The 20100-nt window shown below is 30.7% G+C and overlaps 3 protein-coding genes across 12 annotated transcripts in view; 1 reads left to right on the forward strand and 2 right to left on the reverse strand.

The window, feature by feature from the left end:
- The window catches only part of LOC124948892 (ubiquitin carboxyl-terminal hydrolase 7), a 12888-nt gene extending 1839 nt beyond the window's left edge, over window positions 1-11049 (reverse strand). The window contains exons 1-18 of one of the 5 annotated variants that reach the window (XM_047493194.1): window positions 10387-11047; window positions 9816-10272; window positions 8161-8259; window positions 7700-7972; window positions 7461-7579; window positions 7244-7378; window positions 6967-7161; window positions 6704-6875; window positions 6423-6615; window positions 6172-6331; window positions 5784-5978; window positions 2617-2838; window positions 1786-2080; window positions 1390-1609; window positions 1106-1273; window positions 505-1009; window positions 170-241; window positions 6-108 (exon numbers count right to left, since the gene is read on the reverse strand). In XM_047493194.1, coding sequence (XP_047349150.1) covers window positions 6-108; window positions 170-241; window positions 505-1009; window positions 1106-1273; window positions 1390-1609; window positions 1786-2080; window positions 2617-2838; window positions 5784-5978; window positions 6172-6331; window positions 6423-6615; window positions 6704-6875; window positions 6967-7161; window positions 7244-7378; window positions 7461-7579; window positions 7700-7972; window positions 8161-8259; window positions 9816-10272; window positions 10387-10410 — 3607 coding nt within the window. In that variant the 5' untranslated portion in view covers window positions 10411-11047. Of the gene's footprint in view, window positions 1-5; window positions 109-169; window positions 242-504; window positions 1010-1105; window positions 1274-1389; window positions 1610-1785; window positions 2081-2616; window positions 2839-5783; window positions 5979-6171; window positions 6332-6422; window positions 6616-6703; window positions 6876-6966; window positions 7162-7243; window positions 7379-7460; window positions 7580-7699; window positions 7973-8160; window positions 8260-9815 lie in introns of all 5 variants that reach the window. The other 4 variants (XM_047493191.1, XM_047493190.1, XM_047493193.1 and 1 more) reach the window with 4 other exon arrangements.
- LOC124948893 (cilia- and flagella-associated protein 52) lies at window positions 10587-19296 on the forward strand. 5 transcript variants are annotated; one of them, XM_047493196.1, is made up of 13 exons: window positions 10587-13478; window positions 13569-13618; window positions 13861-14060; window positions 14167-14344; window positions 14466-14715; window positions 14826-15093; window positions 15216-15388; window positions 15521-15669; window positions 15788-15933; window positions 16032-16183; window positions 16258-16826; window positions 16942-17030; window positions 17138-19294. In XM_047493196.1, the coding sequence occupies exons 2-13, from the start codon at window positions 13573-13575 to the stop codon at window positions 17363-17365; spliced, it is 2448 nt and encodes an 815-aa protein (XP_047349152.1). In that variant the 5' UTR covers window positions 10587-13478; window positions 13569-13572; the 3' UTR covers window positions 17366-19294. The 5 variants fall into 5 exon arrangements, with proteins under 5 accessions (XP_047349152.1, XP_047349151.1, XP_047349153.1 ...); XM_047493195.1 differs by having other exon boundaries at window positions 10587-13618; XM_047493197.1 differs by lacking the exon at window positions 13569-13618 and having other exon boundaries at window positions 10587-12243.
- On the reverse strand, window positions 15725-19969 carry LOC124948897 (autophagy protein 12-like). Of its 2 annotated transcripts, none has more exons than XM_047493204.1 (6): window positions 19821-19969; window positions 19538-19723; window positions 19274-19410; window positions 18992-19165; window positions 16900-17299; window positions 15725-16718 (listed from the first exon to the last, which is right to left on the reverse strand). In XM_047493204.1, the coding sequence occupies exons 2-4, from the start codon at window positions 19704-19706 to the stop codon at window positions 19043-19045; spliced, it is 429 nt and encodes a 142-aa protein (XP_047349160.1). In that variant the 5' UTR covers window positions 19707-19723; window positions 19821-19969; the 3' UTR covers window positions 15725-16718; window positions 16900-17299; window positions 18992-19042. The 2 variants fall into 2 exon arrangements, with proteins under 2 accessions (XP_047349160.1, XP_047349161.1); XM_047493205.1 differs by having other exon boundaries at window positions 18024-19165.
- Between the last annotated feature and the right edge of the window lie 131 nt (window positions 19970-20100).

The raw sequence follows: 20100 nt of genomic DNA on the forward strand, positions 1-20100 counted from the left end.
CTTACTACTTTGATTCGGATGAGTTTGAAAATCGGCGATGTCGATGCAATAATCCGGGGATTCAATAATGAATTGTGGTTTGCCCATCGTAACCACCGCGAACTTAAACTTCAAAGTTTTTTTATGAATTCTCATAAAAGATCAAACAAAATTAGATTAGGATGCCTACCTTTTCGAATTCCTTCTCTTGAACCCCGAGTTTCTTTAATAGTCTGTCCTTCATCTTTGGAAATGGTTCACCCTAAAAAAAAAAAAAAAAGAAAAAAAAAAACAATATTTACCTATTGAAATATATATCTGATATTTTCATTTTATATGTGTATATATATATATATGAGCTGTTAATTTTGAAAATGAGGCTTTTTTTTTTATTATAAATAAAAACAAATTTTATATTAATTTGTAATAAGAATTAGCTTTAATTATTTTTCTTTGCAAAATGACTTGTCCCATTTTTAATATTAATGAATCATATATATATATATAAATATAAAGAATGCTCACGTGTTTGATTTTAAAGAAGAAAGGTATGCCGAACGTTGAAAAAACGTCTTTGTGAAAATGCGCAACCGGAACCAGCATTTCATCGTCAGCCAAATTGAGCTCGTCAGATGGAACTTCTTCTATCCTGTACATTTTAGTGCCCGATGTGTTTAAGGTATCTAAAAGTACGTCGTCTCTAGGACCGGGTAACAACTTATTACAATTGATTTCTAATATCCTTAATTTTCCTGAGCCATTTTCCGATAATTCCACTTGTTTCTTAGCCTCTTCCAATAAAGTAGCAACAGTCCCATTTTTATTTGGATAAAGGATAATTTCTTTTTCCTCTTTTAATGATGGTCCAACCCATATACATTTGAATTGCTTTTTATTTTCAAGTTCATTTACTCTAATACTAAGCTGCTGGTAAAATAATTTCTTTACTTTTGGTTTACCATATGAAAACAATTCTTTGAGATTGCCCTCGAAATTACATTTCAATGCAGATCCTGGAGAATCCTTGTAACTATAATTTGTATAATATACATACAGTCATACAAACATTCACACACATATATTATTATTATATCGAGAACTTTGAAAAGGTCCATAGAGCGCTTACCTTTGACACCTGAAGAATTGTAAGAGATATGGATCCGTGCCCACGCGTTGCGCTACGGCATTAGCCATTTGATCATATGACATTCTTAATGAAAGCTCCATTGTAAAGCCCGGATCGTTCGGAATAGTTTTATCACAAAACGTAACTTCTACCCTGGAGAATAGATCCCTGAAAATACAATACATAATATTAATAAATTCACTCTCCATATATTTCAAGAGAATTAAAAAAAAAAAAAAAAAAAAAAAAAAAAAAAAAAAAAAAAAAAAAAATTATATATTTACTTAAAATATTCTTTGCAAGTTGGAAGGTCATATTTTTTATTATCTCCCTCCTTCTGAAATACTATAATATCACCATCCATTAATTCCTCAAGTACTTTCTCCAATGGATCCGACAGGTTGTCTATTCTTTCAACTAAATTTGGTTTGATTTCTTCGTATAGTGCTAGTTCTGTATCCGGTGGAAAGCCAGCTCTTTCATTTAATATTGGTATGAGTTCCACTGCACAAAATTGTCATAATAAATATTTTTTCATTGGTACAAAAATATAATTTGTATATTAAAAACTATTAAAAGCAATATTATTAAATTAATATATCACGATAGAAAGTAATAAATAAATGTTTTTGTATATTACAATATATTATTTAATAAATATAATTTTATTATAAACTTACGAACTCTGGCTACCACAGGCATATAGTGGTGACCACAATAATGGATTTTTTTATTTTTAGGATCATACAATTTAAAAAACAACAAAACGTCGGTATCTTTATCAAAAGGTGGTAATGCTGTCAAATCAGAATCTGGTGGGACGAGCTCTACAAATACATTCCAAGGATTCGCGTTATCCGCACAATCGTATAATGATTTTTGAAGATCAGCTTCTGGCTCAATTAACGTTGGTCTGCAGGTCTGATTCGTACGTATACTAAATGGCCAAACGCGAATCTGTTCTATCGGATATCTCTGTAGAAAGAATTGAAATATCATAAACATATTCATACTCGAAATTATAACATGAAATATTTACATAAAATATAATAAATTAATGAAAAGAGAAAGAGAAAGAGAGAGAGAGAGAGAGAGAGAGAGAGAGAAAATCAATTCTTACAAATACATACACATATATAAGAGTTGTAAGATATTAATTAAATTATCTTTTTTTGTCTTCTTCTTAAAGGAAACTTAAAAGTCAATTATAATTTACTTCATTAGATAGGATTCTTCTATATCTGTCTCAAGTTAAAAAGAAAATTTTAATGCGTTTATATTTGAAAAAGTAAATTGAAACGAAACTCTGATGGAACATCTTTCGTTCTTTTAATATGTAGAAAAATAATAATTAATTTCTTAATATACCGAACGCGTTTTCAGAGATATTCCGAATAAAATAATGTTAATAAAATTTTATTTGTATAATCTATTCTATAATCTATTTTATTTGTATTACTTGTATTCGCAAACGAGTTCACGCCTAAATAATATTTTGAATAAGCACTTACCAAACTATCACTTAGAAGTTCAAGAAACTCGTGCACAGTTCCCTGCTTACGTACGCGAAATACACGATATGATGCGTGTTCCGGGTCGTAGAGATCATTTCCTTGGTGACCATCAAAGCTATCCTCAAGAAGAACGTTAATTGTCATAAATAAGGGCGCTTCTGATCTCTCCTTTCTTCGTATTTGTTCCAGCCTCTTCTCCTCTTGAAGTCTCTCCACCAGCTAGACCAACAAAATTAAAATTATCTATGTGCAAGGAATGTTTGATTCATCTGTCATATTCTTTTTCCTTAAACGTTTTTTTTTTTTTTTTTTTTTTTTTTTTTTTTTTTTTTTTTTTTTTTTTTTTTTTTGAAATCTAAAATTTTTAATTTTGAGAAAAATAATTATGTAGGAGAATTAGTTAAATTATCATCATACTTTTGAGATTCGAAATTGAGCAACATTCCAAACATCAAAAGAATGAATATTGTTTGATCATTTACATAATTTTAATTTTGTTCATCTGCCGCAAATATCGACTACCAAGTTAAACATTTACATTATGAGAATTATTCAGTGGGGAGCGATGGATTCACTTAAGTATGATATATACATGCAATATAATATATACGTACATATATACATATATGTATATATATATATTATATGTACATATCAACAATTTAACTTTCTACTGTATATATATATACATATATATATATATATATATATATATATATACATATTTTTTTTTGTACTTTTATCAAATTCACGATATCATAATTTTCTTTTTAATTCTTTTTTTATATATGCATAAAATGGTCAAGCAATTATATGAAATTATAAAAAGAGATATATTAATTTTCCTGTTTAAGATATGTACATATCAAATCTTTTATGTGTAAAATAGAATTGACATTTATGGAAGAAATGAATTATTACTGATATAAAATGCTTAATAATTGACATTAATAATACAAGAATAAAAAAATAAATAAATGAATGGCCACCACTCGTGCCGAATAATAGCAGAGATGTAATGTGTAACTATAGTAGTGTGGAGATGCTCTGTTAGACATTTGTCGAATTAATGCTCAGTTATATCTGAACATTACATATCGTTCTTTCTATTGGTGAACAGATATTGAAACGGTGTAAATAACTAATGTAGATTCAAACTTTAAATTTTCTAGCATCTAACAGTTTATTCGTTATTTTTTTCATTTTTATATATAAAATAGTAAGTATAGCATTTAAAGGTATTCCACGATTATATCTACCATAACGTATCTATATTATTGATGATAGTTTGCCTCTTCTTTCTTTCTATTTAATATTATGTAACAACAAATAAATAGATAAGCATCTGTTAAGAAACATACTCACTATTAACATTGAGAGAATTTAATTAACGAGTTATTTTTGTTGTTGTTTGTTTCATTGATTCCGACTTTTGCGAAGCACAAAATTCTTGATTCATTATTTATATTAATTTGTAAATATTGATTCAAGAAAATGAGCAAAATGTAAATATAATAAATCACATTACTCATCGCTCATCAAACAATCCTTTTAAATAACGAATACAGTGTAGAAGACATAAAAAGGAAGCCAAAAATACCAGATCTATTGTTCTCTCATTTTAAACTGTTACTGAATAATATGCATTATTTCATTGTATTAAGTTATATATGTAACTATTATCACTGCACTTACTTAAGACTTTCCCACTGTTATTTTCTTTACAATTATGCAAACATATCCATTTAAATTGAAGATATGTGTGTGCAGTTTTCATTTTAAGCTTCAACATGATACTACAATACAGTCATTAATTCCGAATATATTATTTTACAATGTTTATTACAATAAAATCATTTAATAATCATTCCAAGGCTTGTCCCGGTATTACCCCAATAATCAGGCTTTAGATTAATTTGATCCTACTACAGAGTCTTTGACAGCGACTAAAGTGCAACGCGTATCTTAGAATATTGACTCTCTGCAATTCTCATAAATCTATCAAAAATTTGTCTCATATCTTTTTTTTTTTTTTTTTTTTTTTTTTTTTTTTTTTTTATATATATAAAATTATCAATTCAGATAAAAATAAAATAAAAATCACAAATAGAATATCTTTTCTCACGTCTCGATCGTCCGTACAGAAAAATCTCTATAAAAATAGTTGGAAAAAAATAAAATAAAATAAAAAAAAGAAAAAAAAAGGAATAAAAAAAAAAAAAAAAAAAGAAAAAGAAAAAGAAAAAAATTTAAACAAAAAATTAAAAAAAAAAAAAAAAAAAAAAAAAAAAAAATAAGAAAATGAAAAAGTAATATTCTCTAAAAATTATACAAAACAAATCTCTATATAACATGATTTAGAATACATATCTTTGCAAATAGATTTTACATATAACTTTATAGAATAACTTTGATCTTGTATTACGCAACATCGTATGCTTTGTAATAGTAAATAATGCACAGGCAGCACCGTAAGTAAAGTGCTACATATATTATGAAACATATTATACTTGTGTATATGGGAACAATTTACACGATATTTACTTCCCTCTCATCAAGAGTATGTGATAGAGATAATTACAAATGCTTAAAAATATATGTATATATGTACGGACAGCAAAGTATTAATTCGATAAAATTGGCAAATCTTACTTTCTGATCAGTCCACGTATTTAAAAGAATAAATAGCTAAAATTATGTTTTGCTACTTTTATATATATATATATATATATTTGTATATATATGTATATATAAAAAAAAAAGAAAAAAGAAAAAGAAAAAGAAAAAAAAAGAGAAAAAAATATTAATGAAGTTATAGCTAATTTTAAGTATATGCTGTTTTCATGATGTTTGGTTTGTTGCTTTCATACACTGTCATTTTTAGTAATAATATATTATAAGCAGACTCGATATAACTTTAAAAAGTCAAATCATTTTTGCCGGAAAGCAATTCATATAATTTACAAGTTGTTCCATCTAGTCATCTATCCCATTTCTGCAAGTTAAAAGTCATGAATACAGAGATTTGGGTTTCGAGGATTTTGTGTGCACGGACGAAGAGACGCAGTTTCTGTATGCGAGTCTTTAATTGTATCAGTTGCGTCTTTGTCGCGTTCAAGGTCGCTCAACTCCTGGGAAAGCTCTCTTTGAAGGACGTTTCTGACCTCTTGAGGTATATCCTCTTCTTTGACTTCTTGCAAGACGTTTTCCAACTCGGAATTCCTTATATAAACCAGCATATATGCATTAGTACAATGTTTCACAGCCATAGACATGTCCTCATCTTGACCACCGTAGTTGTGTTCAATGGCCTCTTGTTTTGTACACCGCGAGACGACATCATCATCGAACTTGCACCACTAATATAAATGAAAACATTTAATCGAACTATTACAAGATATCTTCTTTCATATGTTTGTAAAAATTTTACGAGAGAACGTTTCTCATTCAATGTTGTTAGACATAAATATATCAATGATCTTTGTCGACTTTTTTTTTTTTTTTTTTCTTTTTTTTTAAGGAAATTTGGAATATAAAAGAAATTTAACTTACTTTTCCATCACCACTAGGATTAATAAATACGACGTAATGACCACCATGATTGTCACCACTATGTACGAGAACCGCATGCAAAGTATAATCTGCACTTCCTCTTGCAGGATCTTTATTTTGCAAGTACTTGTCGAGATTAATTTTTTCATAGAATTCAAACCTTCAAAGACGATCTCATTTCATTAAGGATTATCGTACTTGCATTTGTTAATTTATATTTAAAGAAAATTATTAATTTATATATCACTAACCTATCATTAAATTTAACCGAGCAATCTGTTACTGGGTCATACTGAAATCGCATTAAATGTAAATGTAAAACAGGAGGAAACGATGAGAAAATAACACCTTTTTCAGCTTCTTGCAAGCCGTGTTCTCCTGCATCATATTTGTTATCTCCATCAAGACTTTCAGTGCTCACATAATCACTAAAAGATTCGTAAACTGAAATACAAATAATATGTAAAGGGTTAAAAGAAATACATTAAATAATAAGATTAAGTCAATCATGATAATCTCTAAACACACATACTGTTTTTCTTTCCCTTTATGTTCAATTGTATATCATAAAAAGTTTCTTCTCTTGTGGACTTGTATTCTATGTTCTTGCATTTAATAAAGGACATCATTTTTCCTTCAAATAGTTTTGGCACTGTACCTTCTACACACGTACCTTTCATTTTGCTTTCTAATTTGTCTAACAGCTATCAGAGAATAATCAATTAAATATCTTCTAAAATAACTTCATTATCGTAAAGAGAAAACAATTTATTTTCCCTTGATATTTTAACTTACCACGCGTAAAAATTCTTGTACGTCATGCTGCATAAAAGAATCCAGCGTTTCCCATCCAAAACTTTTAGTCAACTTTTTTGTCCCAACAGGTTTGTCAGAAAATTGCAATTCGTGAAAAACCCTTTGTAAAGCTAATGCAACACTTTTGCTGGAATCATCACTCTCAGTTGGCATTTTATACACTGCTTTACGTAGCTAGAAATTTTCATTATATCACATTACATGTGAAATTTATATATCATATTAAATCAAATCATATAATTAATATTCAATATACCTGATTAGTGAAGTACAAGGTCTGAAGTAAAGAATTCATATAACATGTAGCTCCTTGATTTTTTAAACCTACATGTCCTGTATGCTTTTTACTATCCCAACAAACACCATGCGGTGCATCAGCTATTACATGAACCTATGTATTATAAATTAAAATGTAAAAAAAAATACATTGTTTAAAACATGACTGATATGTAATAACATAATAGTATATGAACCTCAAGAGTTATACAATCATCTTTGATAAAACCTTTATCTGGATCCAATACTTCATGCCATGCCATGAAATGACTAAATCCCCAGTCGTTTTCTCTACTATAGAAGAGATGTTGTATCTCTACAATATAAATTTAAATGTTTTAATTATGTTGTATTATTATCTTTAAAAAAGAAAAAACAAAAATATATTTTTCATAACATACCATTTGCTTTTTCATATTAATTGTATTATACTTACTTCTACTGAAAGGTGGCTCTCCTTTACAAGATAAAAGTCGAAGCTCTGCCGTAGCAGAACAACTCCATGAAGTAGATTCGCTTTCTCCGTTACATTGTAGGAAGAAACCAAGCGATTTTTGTGTCTGTCTTTCTTGTGTTGGACTAGATCTTGGCATCACCATTATTTTCCATGGTAAATTACGAACAAAACAAGCAGGTGACAATTGAGATTCTTTCATTTTTGAAATATTTTCAACTGTGTAACGAAATGTGGCCTCCGATCTTGCTTCGTCTAATAAAGGGATAATAAAATTACAATCTAAATACATTCAATGTTTTAATTAAATTAAGACAATATTAAGGTATTATAAATCTGAATAAATTAGATAAACTGGAAAAAGGGTGAAAGCCAAAAAATGTATATATTAATTACAAAATGTATAATGTACATTTATAAGCATATATGAAGTAACAACAAACCTTCCTCCATTTCTTGATCTTGTACTATAGAAGCTAATTCTTGTTCTCCATTAATAGGACGGCTCTCATTTGTATCCCCACCACCATCATTTGGTGTTTCTACAAAGTACAGTCTTCTTTAGTTTTACCTTTCTTTATAGATAATGAAATACTTATGATAGTAATATCACTATATCTGAAAAATCTTAATTTTCCTTATCATTTTCACTTTAACCATTTCACATGACAAAGAACAGGAATCTGACTAAGAAATCAATGAGATGAAAATGTCAAGAAGTAAGGTTATCTGTAAATGAAAAGTGCATTAACTTCAGAAAGATATTTTTGGAATTCTGCTACATATCCCAAGAACGTATCATGATAGTGGTAATATATAATAAAGGCATTACCATGGAGAAAAATTATACACCCAAGCAAATCATTTTTTGCAATTTATCATATATCAATTAAATTCTCAATACTTTTAATCACATTTAATTTCACAATCTTCCATATTACTAGAAAACAATTGAATAATTATTTGAAATGAATAGCACAAAATCAGCAATTTTTTTTATATATTTAAAATATTAATAAATATATAAAAATAGAATAAATATCATAAAGAGATTCAAAAGGAAATAACTTACAGGTTCGATACAACGACTGTCGAATATAAAGAAATGTTTGCACTTCCAAATTAAAATAATATAATAATCGAATTACAATACTAATACTTTCTAAACAATATTAATTATTATTGCATCGAACTAACGTACTAAGGGTATCAAAAAAAAAAAAAAAAAAAAAAAAAAAAAAAAAAGAAAAAAAAAAGAAGGAAAAAGATAAAAAATAACAACTAAAAAATAAGAAGAAAATAAGAAGAAAATATAAAGAAAATATAAAGAAATACCTATGACAATATTAAAGGAAACAGTCATTTTGTGGTGCAATAATTAACCGTTTAAAACAAAGATTAGATTCTGTATGACGATAAAGTATATATTGTAAGTTCAGCTGATGGGAGAAAAACTGAATATCTGTTCTTTAAATTTTCTTTTCCTCCAAATTCCGTTAGAACTATTTCAAAATTGATAGGTTCTCGGAAAAAAAAAGTTTACTAATAAACCCCGCCGTTATATAGCATCTTGCGGAGAGAACGTGCATCGTTCGCTACAAATTGTATATACATATAAGCGTAGAAAGGGAGAAAAAAAAAAACACTGCGAATAATTTCAAGAACATCGTATTAATATAAACGTGGCGAGTAAAGTGAACGGATGTATTGTCAAAATAATGCAAACGTTTCTCGACTTTCTCCTATCTCAGTATAGAAAAGAGAGAGAGAGAGAGAGAGAGAGAGAGAGAGAGAGAGAGAGAGAGAGAGAGAGAGAGTGAGAGAGAGAGAGAGAGAACGAAAGAGAAAAAGAGAGAGAGAGAGAGAGAGAGAGAACAAGAGAGAATGAGAGAGAGAGAGAGAGAGAGAGAGAGAAAAAGAAAGGAAGAAAAAAGAAAAAAAAAGAGAGAAAGAGAGAAAGACAGAGAAGATCACGATCGCAAATAGTCAATGCGTTTCGATGCGTAAGTAACAAAGAGTCATACTAATTCGTATAGACGGCGTTGGATCGGGAGGAGAGCCGTAAAAAGGTATATACCGAGAAGATCCGAAGACTCACCCTCTTGCGTGTCCATCTCCTCGACCTCGTTAACCTGAACCGGCGTCAGATTGAGCTGCTTAAGATTCTCCTGATCGTTAACGTGGTTCATCGCGATGCCAATGTTGATGGTCGTCTTGACTGCGCTAGGTACCTCGGAGGCGGGTACCGCCGTCGAGGTTATTTCCGCGGATACTTTGACCGGCGCTCCTCCAGCGGTTGAGCTCCGTCTACGAAGCTGCTGTTGTACACGTATCTGCGTATTTTCGCGCGCGAGGTCGCTGCTCATCAGTTGCTGACGATGACGATGCTGCTGCTGCTGTTGCTGATGCTGCTGATGCTGTTGCTGTTGCTGCTGCTGCGGCGGTGGCGGCGATGGCGGCGGCGGTGGCGGCGGCGGCGGCGGCGGCGAGGATGGTGTTGACGATCGCTGCTGCCTTTGGTAATCTTGCCGTTCCTCTTGCCGTTCTTCGTTTTCCTGTACGGTAGCAACTGGCAATGTATTCTCAATATGACTGGCGTCGCTCGGACGACTTGAGAACGACGACGACGACACTCTAACAGCGCACGGCGATGATTGATACTTGCTTACAATTCGCCCAATTTCTGTTGCCATCAAGTGCCCCCGTATTTTCGGGGGACGCCCACAACATATATCCCTATATTTTATATTTTCACCCTCGTGTCTTCAATCACGATGATCAGGCGGCGGCAGCAGCCTATAACACGGGCGGCCACTTATTATTATCGGCAGTAGGACCTTCTTCCTCTTTCTGCCTCTCGTCTTCGTCGTTTCCTAGTCTCCTCGACGTCGTCGCTGCCGTCGTTGCTGCTTTTGCTACTGCTGCTGATACTTCTTCTGTCGTATTGTTCTTGGTTGTGGTCGTGGTCGTGGTCGTGGTCGTGGTCGTGGTCGTCGTCGTCTTCGTCGTCGTCGTTGTTGTCGTTGTTAAAGTCTTCGTCGTTGTCGTTGTTATCGTCGCTGTCGTCGCTACAGTTGCCAACGTAGGTCGTGGTCGTAGCGATTTTAATCCCTTATACTCCCTTTGTTAATCTTTCCTGTTCTCTCTTTTGACTTTTCCGAATAATCAACGATTCGTATAATACGCGATTTTTTCGAACACGAAACCGGCGTCTCGTTCGACTCGACGACGTTCACAAAATTCACGTACCTCCTCCTCCTCCTCCTCCTCCTCCTCCTTCTCTCTTTCTCCTTTTACACTCCCTTCTTTCGCCACCTCCTCCTTCTCTTCCTCAACCTCCACCACCACCTCTTCTTCCTTCTCCACCTCCACCTCCTCCTCTTCTTCTTCTTCTCCTCCTCCTTCTTCTCCTCCTCCTCCTCCTCCTCCTCCTCGTCCTCCTCCTCCTTGTCGCGCCAACAAAACGCGATATATTAATCCGTCGTACAGCTCGTGACGACGCTCACAGTTAAAAGCAACGGCCAACGTTGCCGTTGGTTCCAGCTTTTCGAACTATCTGTTTCTTTTTTTTTTTTTTTTCCTTTTCCTCTCTTCACAATGTGCTCAGCTAAATTGTATAATGTGAAAAGATAGAGAATAATGTAAGATCGATGGAGAAATTAGACTGACAGGAGAGAAAGAGATTGACTGACAGTTTAGAGAAGGATAGACTTAAAGAAAAAGAGATAAAGAAAGAAGAGAGAGGGAGACGATGAGTCGTTTATGCTTCTCTTTTACTCTCAAGATACGCTCTCGCGCTCGCACATGCTCACACTCTTACTCTCACTCTCTCTCTCTCTCTCTCTCACTCACTCTCTATCTCTATCTCTATCTCTCACTCCTTTCCCCCGTTCGGTAATTTACACCTTTGCGCGAAAATAAACAAAATGGCGACGATATAGTTACTCTTGGTGCCGTCCGTTTGTCTACCTATCCGTTTCCCTTTCCTTCTCGATTGACTTTTTTATTTCTCTTTCTTATTATTTGCTCTATTTATTACCCGTAAAATTTTGTCTTTGTGTTTTAAGCGAGAACTATAACGACGAATAGAAGACTCTCTCTCTCTCTCTCTCTCTCTCTCTCTCTCTCCCTTTCTTTCTTTCTTTCTTCTCGTTGCTCGACTTGATGCAATCGACAAGCTAAAACGAAAAAATAATATATCTTCAAAGGTGATAGGTTGGCAATGACCAATCACAATATTCCTTTTTATATTCGTCCACTGAAAGTACCTTTAATTAAAGCATATATATACATATATATACTTTATATATATATATATAGTGTGTGTATATATATATATATGTAATTTTAGATAATAATGATTAGAGAAAATAATGATTGAGTATACGCTCTATTAAAATGCTTTGATCTGATTTATGTTCGGCAATCTCTAAAAAAAAAATTTCCCTAGTTTTTAAGCTCTCTTATTGACTGAAAACGAAGGGTATCTATGTATGGGCTCATGCGAACGAAAGAATTAGATTTTAGTAAGTAAATTGAATTAAATAAATGTTACTGGATTTTTAAAAATATAATAATGTTCTAAATGTTTATTAAAATTGATCTAATTAGATATAAATGTTCGAAAATCGAAAAAATACTTTATATTATATCGTTCAAATTATTTTTATTAACTACAAATACGCGCGTCGCTTTATATAAATATAATTACGTAGATTTTTATCCATTCATCAAGGTCAACCACACTAATCTCGTCAATGTTTAAGTAATTTAAAAATAACTTACCAAGAAATCAATCGAATATCGATTTCATTTCATTTTTATTTAATCAGTAAATGCTAAAATTGAAACAATTATTCTGTCGTCATTAATCCATTAGCATACAAAAATAAGATTATTTCGTTTCATGTCTTTATTTTCCTCGAATCCTTTTTTTTTCTTTCCTTTTTTTTTTTTTTGTTCAAATAATTATTAACATTTTTAACATTAATGTATGTAAAATCGCGGCATCAAACACAAATAATATTACGTATGAATATATGTATGTAAGTACTTGTGTAATTTTAAAAGATTCCAATGTTATCGTTTTCATTCACGTAGTAACACTTCCGGCGTGAGTTTAAGTATACTATGAAAAATATAATGAATATATGTATATACATACATCTATTACATTAGTTTAAATCAAGAAGTCTCACAATGCCTTGAGTCGTTGGATTATCTATTTAAGTAGAGTAAAAATTCCTTTAATAGCATATGTACCCTATATGTATAAGAAGGTATTAGCAGATTATTAAAATCAAATTTGATAAATGTAACTAATGCATATGTGTGTATGCAAGAGAAAAAAAAAAAAAATAATAATAAAAAAAAAAAAACAATAAGAAAAACAGATAAATAAAGAAATATATAAAAACGAGATAAATAAAAAACAAAAAACAAAAAAATGAAAGATAAAAAAAGAAAAAATCTTATACCACACTTATATTCTAATACTCGAAGAATTTATATCTTTAATATTTATTTCTAATACGATCATACGATGTATTATTATAATAATAAGTTTTGAATTTTAAAAACTTCTTTAAAATAAAGAATTTTATACGTATAATTTTACTTTGATACCTCCACGGTAACCAATGGTACCATACGGTGATATTAATTTTCTGTCGATTACTATGGTAACGATAACTACATTATTTACATCGTGACACATGCTACTTTGTCTCTAAGTAAATTTCAATCGAATCAAGAGCGAGGAGTAAGTTGTTACTCTCTTTAACTTCTTTCATTTTTATTGATTATTATTTAAAAATAAATAAAAATCTTTTTACAAATTGAATCTAATCAGAAGGATGGATATTAAACCGCTTGATATAATTGGAATAATAGGATTTGATGGTTCGTATAATTCTTTAATTTTTTTTTTCTTCTGTTTTTTTTTTTTTTTTTTTTTTTTTTTGTTCAATATCCTTTCTAACACATAAATACATACATACATACGTACATATGTACATACATATGTACACACATATATACACGTATACACATAATTTTTATTTTCCGTTTATAATACATGTATCCGAATAATGTTTTATATATATATATATATATATATATATATTTTGAAATTAATCGATCAGGTGTTACGAAAAATGCATTAAGATTGCATCCCGATCAAGAGCATATGATTTATCCGATGGGAAACAAAGTAACGATAAAAAATGTAGTCTCCAGTGAACAATCCTTTTTAACCGGACATACAAATTTAATTTCTGCGGTATGTGTTTCTCCATGCGGTAATTTTGTGGCTTCTGGACAGATAAATCATTTAGGATTTAAGGTAATATAATATTATGAGTTCGTGGAATTTCTTGAGAATTTATTTTTTTTTTTTTTTCTTTATAGTTTTTCTTTTTTGTTTATATATATATATATCTTTATAATAGGCCATGGTCATCGTTTGGGATTATCATAATCGTACTGTAAAAAGTAGTTATGAAATTCATAAGGTAAGAGTCGAAGACGTTTGCTTCACATTGGATAGCAATTATTTGATAAGCCTTGGTGGAAGAGACGATGGTAACGTTGTAATATGGGACGTACGAAATAACGACGCTATGTGCGGTAAATGAAATTTTCTTATAAATCTATATATATATATATATATATATATATAAATATATCTGTATGTATGTGTGTGTTTGTATATTCTTGATGATCGACATAACATTAAATTAATTTTCAGGATCATTTGCGAGTAATGAAATAGCTGGCAACACTTACACAATAACAAGAATGAATAAACACGAAGAATGTTTTCTTACTGCTGGTGATAGAACCCTTAAAGTTTGGCGAATCGATTCGAAAAGAAGAAAGATATATGGCGTAAACGTGAAAGTAGGAAAATTAAGACGTTCGATAAACTGTATCGTTATAAATGAAAATGATACTTACGCTTATTGCGGAACATCCTCGGGTGACATTATAAAAGCAAGGTTTAAATATTTTTAAATAAATAATAAAATTTTTTTAATAATCAATGTAAATTATTTTATCGTGTCTCTATGATAATGAATATTAAAGTTTCCTATATACGTACACGTAGATTGAATTATCGTTCCGAAGATGAAGAACAAGCGGAATCGGTGATGATAGGTTGCTATTCGAAGATGTACAAAGGATTGAAAAAAGTGAATCAAGCAAAAGGCGAAATAGAATGTTATGCTGGCGGAGTTGAGAAACTTTTGCTTCTAAATGATGAGAAAATGATTGTTGGCGCAGGTGATGGTACAGTCGAGCTAATCGAAATTATGGATATAGATTTTAGTAAGAGCAAGTTCGCCAAACTACCGAGTACACCGCAAATCAAAACTGTAAGTGATAAAAGATAACATTATATAAAAAGACTTTTTTGTTCTTTTCTTTTCTTTTCTTTTCTTTTTTTTTTCGATTCATAATCATTCCTAAGTCAAACGAGTGAAAAGCTATTTGGCAGCATCTTGTAGAAAATGTCTGTGGTACTGTGACGTCAATGTTATTATACAAGAATGATTTTATATTGGTTGGAACTGCCCTAAGCGAGATCTATCAAATAAGATTGGCCGATTTCGATATGAGACTTCTCGTAACTTGTCACAACAGTTCCATATATTCCGTCGTGTTTCCTTGGTAAGATTGAAAACATCGATAACATGATTATTTTCTTTTTTTATGCCGAAGATCAAAATAATTTCCGTTTCCTTTTTTTTTTTTTTTTCTTTTTTTTTGTATTTCCTTCTCTTTTTCTTTTCAACGTTATAGGAATTATTCTGAAATATTTGCAACAGCTGGAAAAAATGATATTAGATTGTGGAGATTAGAAACGCAAAAGGAATTGCTTAGAATTTCTGTACCTAATTTTGTCTGTAGCTGTTTATGTTTCTCTCATGATGGACGAATGATAATTTCTGGTAGGTGTGTGCATGTATGTGTGTATGTGTGTATGTATATATATATACACATATATATATAATATATATATAATTTTCTAATTAACAATAGTTTCCTTCTATTTATTGAACATTGCAGCATGGAATGATGGTATTGTAAGAGCGTTCACACCGCAAAGAGGTAAACTTATCTTCATTATCCATAATGCTCATATAAAAGCTGTATCGGCAGTCGTGATAACGGCAGACGGGAAAAGATTAATCAGCGGGGGTTGCGATGGACAGGTCATTTATATTTTATACATTCATCATACTCTTGTTTCATTATCATTCTTCTTCTTCTTTAAACTTTTTCGATATGATCAATATGTCATCATTCGTAGGTACGTATATGGGACATAAAACCCGATGTACAACGACTTGTCTCAATTTTGAAAGAACATAGAGGACCCGTAACATCATTGTGTATATCCTCTAATAACGAGGATTTGATTAGTTCGAGTACGGATGGTACTTGTATAATATGGGACGTAATGTAAGTATTGATTTACATTATTACATTTTTTATGGAAAGATGCGACAAATTGATTGACAATTGTTAATCAACAGACGTTGCGCGAGGAAGCAGGTTTTAATGGGTAATACGATGTATATGGCCGCATGCTTCAGTCCCAATAGCATACAAATCTTAACTTGCGGTACAGATCGTAAGATTGGCTATTGGGAAACGTGGGATGCTTCGTTGGTTCGTGAAATCGAGGGTTCTACCTCAGGATCATTGAATTGCATAGACATTAGTCCTGATGGACAATACTTCGTCACCGGCTCGAACGATTGCATTGTTAAGCTCTGGGAATATCATACGGCCAATGTCACGCATATTGGCATAGGTCATGCAGCGATAATAACGTCATGTAAATTTAGCCCCAACGGCGAACATATGGTATCGGTGAGCGCCGATGGTGCTATCATCATTTGGAAATCCCCATTTACAATGGCACGTGTCAAAACGCCATCCGTCAAATCAAAATCATCGACTGCACGTACAGCAACTGTTAAGCCAGAGGAATCTGAAGTGAAATGCGACAATTTAAAGCTGGACGATTTAGAAGGAGAGCATGTCGCTGGTATAAACCAAATGGATGAGACTGCTGAAAGTGTTAGGACTACATACCATGGTATTAAAAAAAAAAAAAAATTACAAAAAATTACAAAAAAATTAAGAAGTAAAATTTAAACGATTCAACGTACTCTTCGTGAATAAATAATTTTATCAAATTCAATGTATCACAGGCGATGATCAGCCACAGCCATGTACACGTGATCCAGCTGGTATACCTTCACCAATTTGCTCGTGCATCAAAGACAAGGATACAACGTCGGTTGGTATAAAAAGCAATTGATTCTATTGAAACGTCGAATTTGATTTTATCTAAGCACAACGATCGTTCCGTCTGATATACGACTTAACAAGTATCCCATATTGCAGGTAAAATCTTTAAAGGTACAAAATCCAATTGAAGTATCTTCGGGTGGTTGTCATTGCGCGAAAAATATTACGGAAACGAAATCATTGCTTAGTACAAAACGTAGCTCGGTAAAACCAATTGAAACAGCGAAATCTGCTTCGTCTAGCCAACGCCGTGCGTCTCTGCAAAGCAATAAGAAATCTGTATTAAAATCGAAAGTTTCGACTGAACGAAAATCTTTACAATGAGTAAATATTATATTTATATCCGAGCAACGATCGTAATTTATGTTTTATGTAATTAAATATGGATATTATTTTATATACACTTTTGTATTTGTGTTAAAACAAATGTTATGATTGATTCAGATCAAGTGTAACATTAAGAATTGAAAAACACATTATTCGTAATATGTCCTGAAATATCAGAAGTAAGATTGGTATATCGTACGAAAAAAAAAAAAAAAAAAAAAAAAAATAATAAAAATAAAAAAAAATAAGCCATATGAGATGTAAAAATTATTATTTTTTAGGCAAGCCTTTTACGAAACTCTTTGAAACACAGTTACACAACATATTGTTCCTTTAGTCATGCCCGTAAGGGCAATCACAGTTTTATTAAAATCTACATGAAGAATAATTTTACTTTTGAAGGCAGACATATTGGATAGATAGTCGAGATAAATCTACGCAATTGTATGATTGTCGCTGGATAAAGCACAAGATTATAAAGAGGAACTCTATATTACAGAATTCAACAATTTTTTTAAAATTATTATCGTACATACATATATAGTATATAAGCAATAACATATTTTTCATTTTCGAAATCCAATTGTAAGTCAAAAAAATTCTTTAGGATTTTTTCGTTTCCTATTATTATTATTATTATTATTATTATTATTACTTTAAAGATTTTTTATGTTGATACGATCGAACAAATTACTATTTTTTTAATCGATCATAAGTTTCGCATATTTGAAAAAGGACAAATGTAACAAATGTAAACATTGAATTATATACATTATTATAAATATTTGTATGAAAATTAGTATTTTCAATTGTATTGAAATTTAATGTTTGCCTTATACATCATTATCGGTGATGAGTCAATGCGAAAAAGTGACAACGCCAGTGGCGCAGGATAGACAACCTGTCTCTGTTGCCAACTGCTGCCACTACGCGGCGCTAGTCTCTCCACTCATGTCCGCTATACGGAGCGATAGAGATTTTTTATCAATTAATTATCTACTTTTTTTACACAAATTAATTCTACAAGCAACTTATAGTTGTCTATGCAATGAAGTAATATTTAAATTTTTTAAAGAAGACCGATCAAATAATAATGTAACATATCAAAAATTCACATCAAAAAATAATTTTTTTTTTTTTTTTTAAGAACATCGTTGGAGAGAAGAAAACTAATATAAAAACAAGAACAAACGTATGCATAGAAAATATATATAATATTTTTTTTTTTAATTCTTATCATAAAATATGCAGTAAAACATAAGCAAAGTCATATTAAAAATAGACACATTTTATTCAACATTATACCTGCATAATCAGGTACATATTATTTTGATTTATTTTGGTAAAGAAATAAAATAAAACTGTATATATTATATGAAGAGAAAAAAAAAAAAAAAGAAAAAAACTAATCTATATGAAATAAAAATCTTATTCTTAGCAATATATTAAACATTTCATAATGAATGATTAGGAACATAATATATGCATAAACTAAATTGATTATAAGTAAATATATATGTATATATCTACTTTAACTTATTACTCTTAAGTGCAATTTATGTACAATATAAGATAAGGATTTGTAAGCCTCGAAAAGAATTTATATTGATAAAAAGTTTTTACCGTTAATAAAATGATACCATATGATGCTTAAGCATCAAAGAAAGATCACAGTTAACCCCATGCTGGACTTTTGCAATAATGAATGATCAATTTCCCATCAGCACCGTAACAATCGTATAAGTTTTTTACTGTTTGATCTGGTGCTGGTGCAAAAGTTTGATTTACATAAAGAAACTGAAAAAAGAAAAACAAAAGAATATATAGATAAATAAATTTGTAAAGAAAAAAATTTTTTTTTGTTTATATTTCATGTGACATATTTTAAATATTTTATAGACTTACTAATCTTTCAGAGGATTCTAATTTGAGATACTTCCTTATAAAATCTGAAATCTTTCCAATTTGATTATCCTGATTAACGGACCATTTTTTCTGTTTCATGATAGGTGCGTTGCCAGTTGCTTTTAATAAGATATCAACTAAAAAAAAAAAAAAGAAAACATTGAATGATAATAAACATAAATATTTTAATGTATTTTACAATAATTTATAATCACGTGAATTTATCACTGATAAAGGATTTCGATTAATTATTATAACAATTACTTTTCTCTTTGTCCTTTGAAGTAACTGGAGGACCACCATTTCGAGTAGTATTAGTATCTTGTGCTATGGTTTCCAAACTTGTTGGTGCTTCTTCATTTCCTGTGTTATCAGTTAAATCTTCGGTTTTCACAACTTCACTTGTCGTACTATCACTTTCCTTTTCGGCCATTATTTATAATTTTATAACTATGTCAATCGTAAAATAAACGAAATTATTAGAAACGAAACATGAAATAGAGAAACGTCAAATATCAATTATATCGTAAGAATAAAAATTCTTTACTCGTGAAAAACTTGTTGAAATCATATGTACTATTAAACATTCGAACAACCCATGATAACATTCAGAACCGCCATTTGTATACTATATGTTACATTTCAGTATTGTAGCGACCTCGTTGTCGCGACTGTTACGCCTCTTTTGGCAAGACATATAATTAATACATTTTAGCGCCACCAAATGCACGTGCGGAAAACCAACCAAACAAAATAAAAGACAAAAAAGACCCTAAAAACAAAGGAGACGACAAAGATCCCCAAAGGAATAAAGAACAAAGGAACAC

This window comes from Vespa velutina, chromosome 4 (assembly GCF_912470025.1).
Source record: "Vespa velutina chromosome 4, iVesVel2.1, whole genome shotgun sequence".
In the NCBI taxonomy this organism is placed as follows: Eukaryota; Metazoa; Arthropoda; class Insecta; order Hymenoptera; family Vespidae; genus Vespa; species Vespa velutina.

Bases quoted from the DNA above. Each gene is read 5' to 3' on its own strand.
- LOC124948893 (XM_047493195.1), top strand. From the start codon at position 13,573: ATGGATATTAAACCGCTTGATATAATTGGAATAATAGGATTTGATG. The intron at 14,061-14,166 runs GTAATATAATAT...TCTTTATAATAG, and splicing joins TAAATCATTTAGGATTTAAG to GCCATGGTCATCGTTTGGGA. The intron at 16,827-16,941 runs GTATTAAAAAAA...AATGTATCACAG, and splicing joins TGTTAGGACTACATACCATG to GCGATGATCAGCCACAGCCA.
- LOC124948897 (XM_047493204.1), bottom strand. From the start codon at position 19,706: ATGGCCGAAAAGGAAAGTGATAGTACGACAAGTGAAGTTGTGAAAACC. The intron at 19,411-19,537 runs GTAATTGTTATA...TTTTTTTTTTAG, and splicing joins TTCAAAGGACAAAGAGAAAA to TTGATATCTTATTAAAAGCA. The intron at 19,166-19,273 runs GTAAGTCTATAA...TTCTTTTTTCAG, and splicing joins TAGAATCCTCTGAAAGATTA to TTTCTTTATGTAAATCAAAC.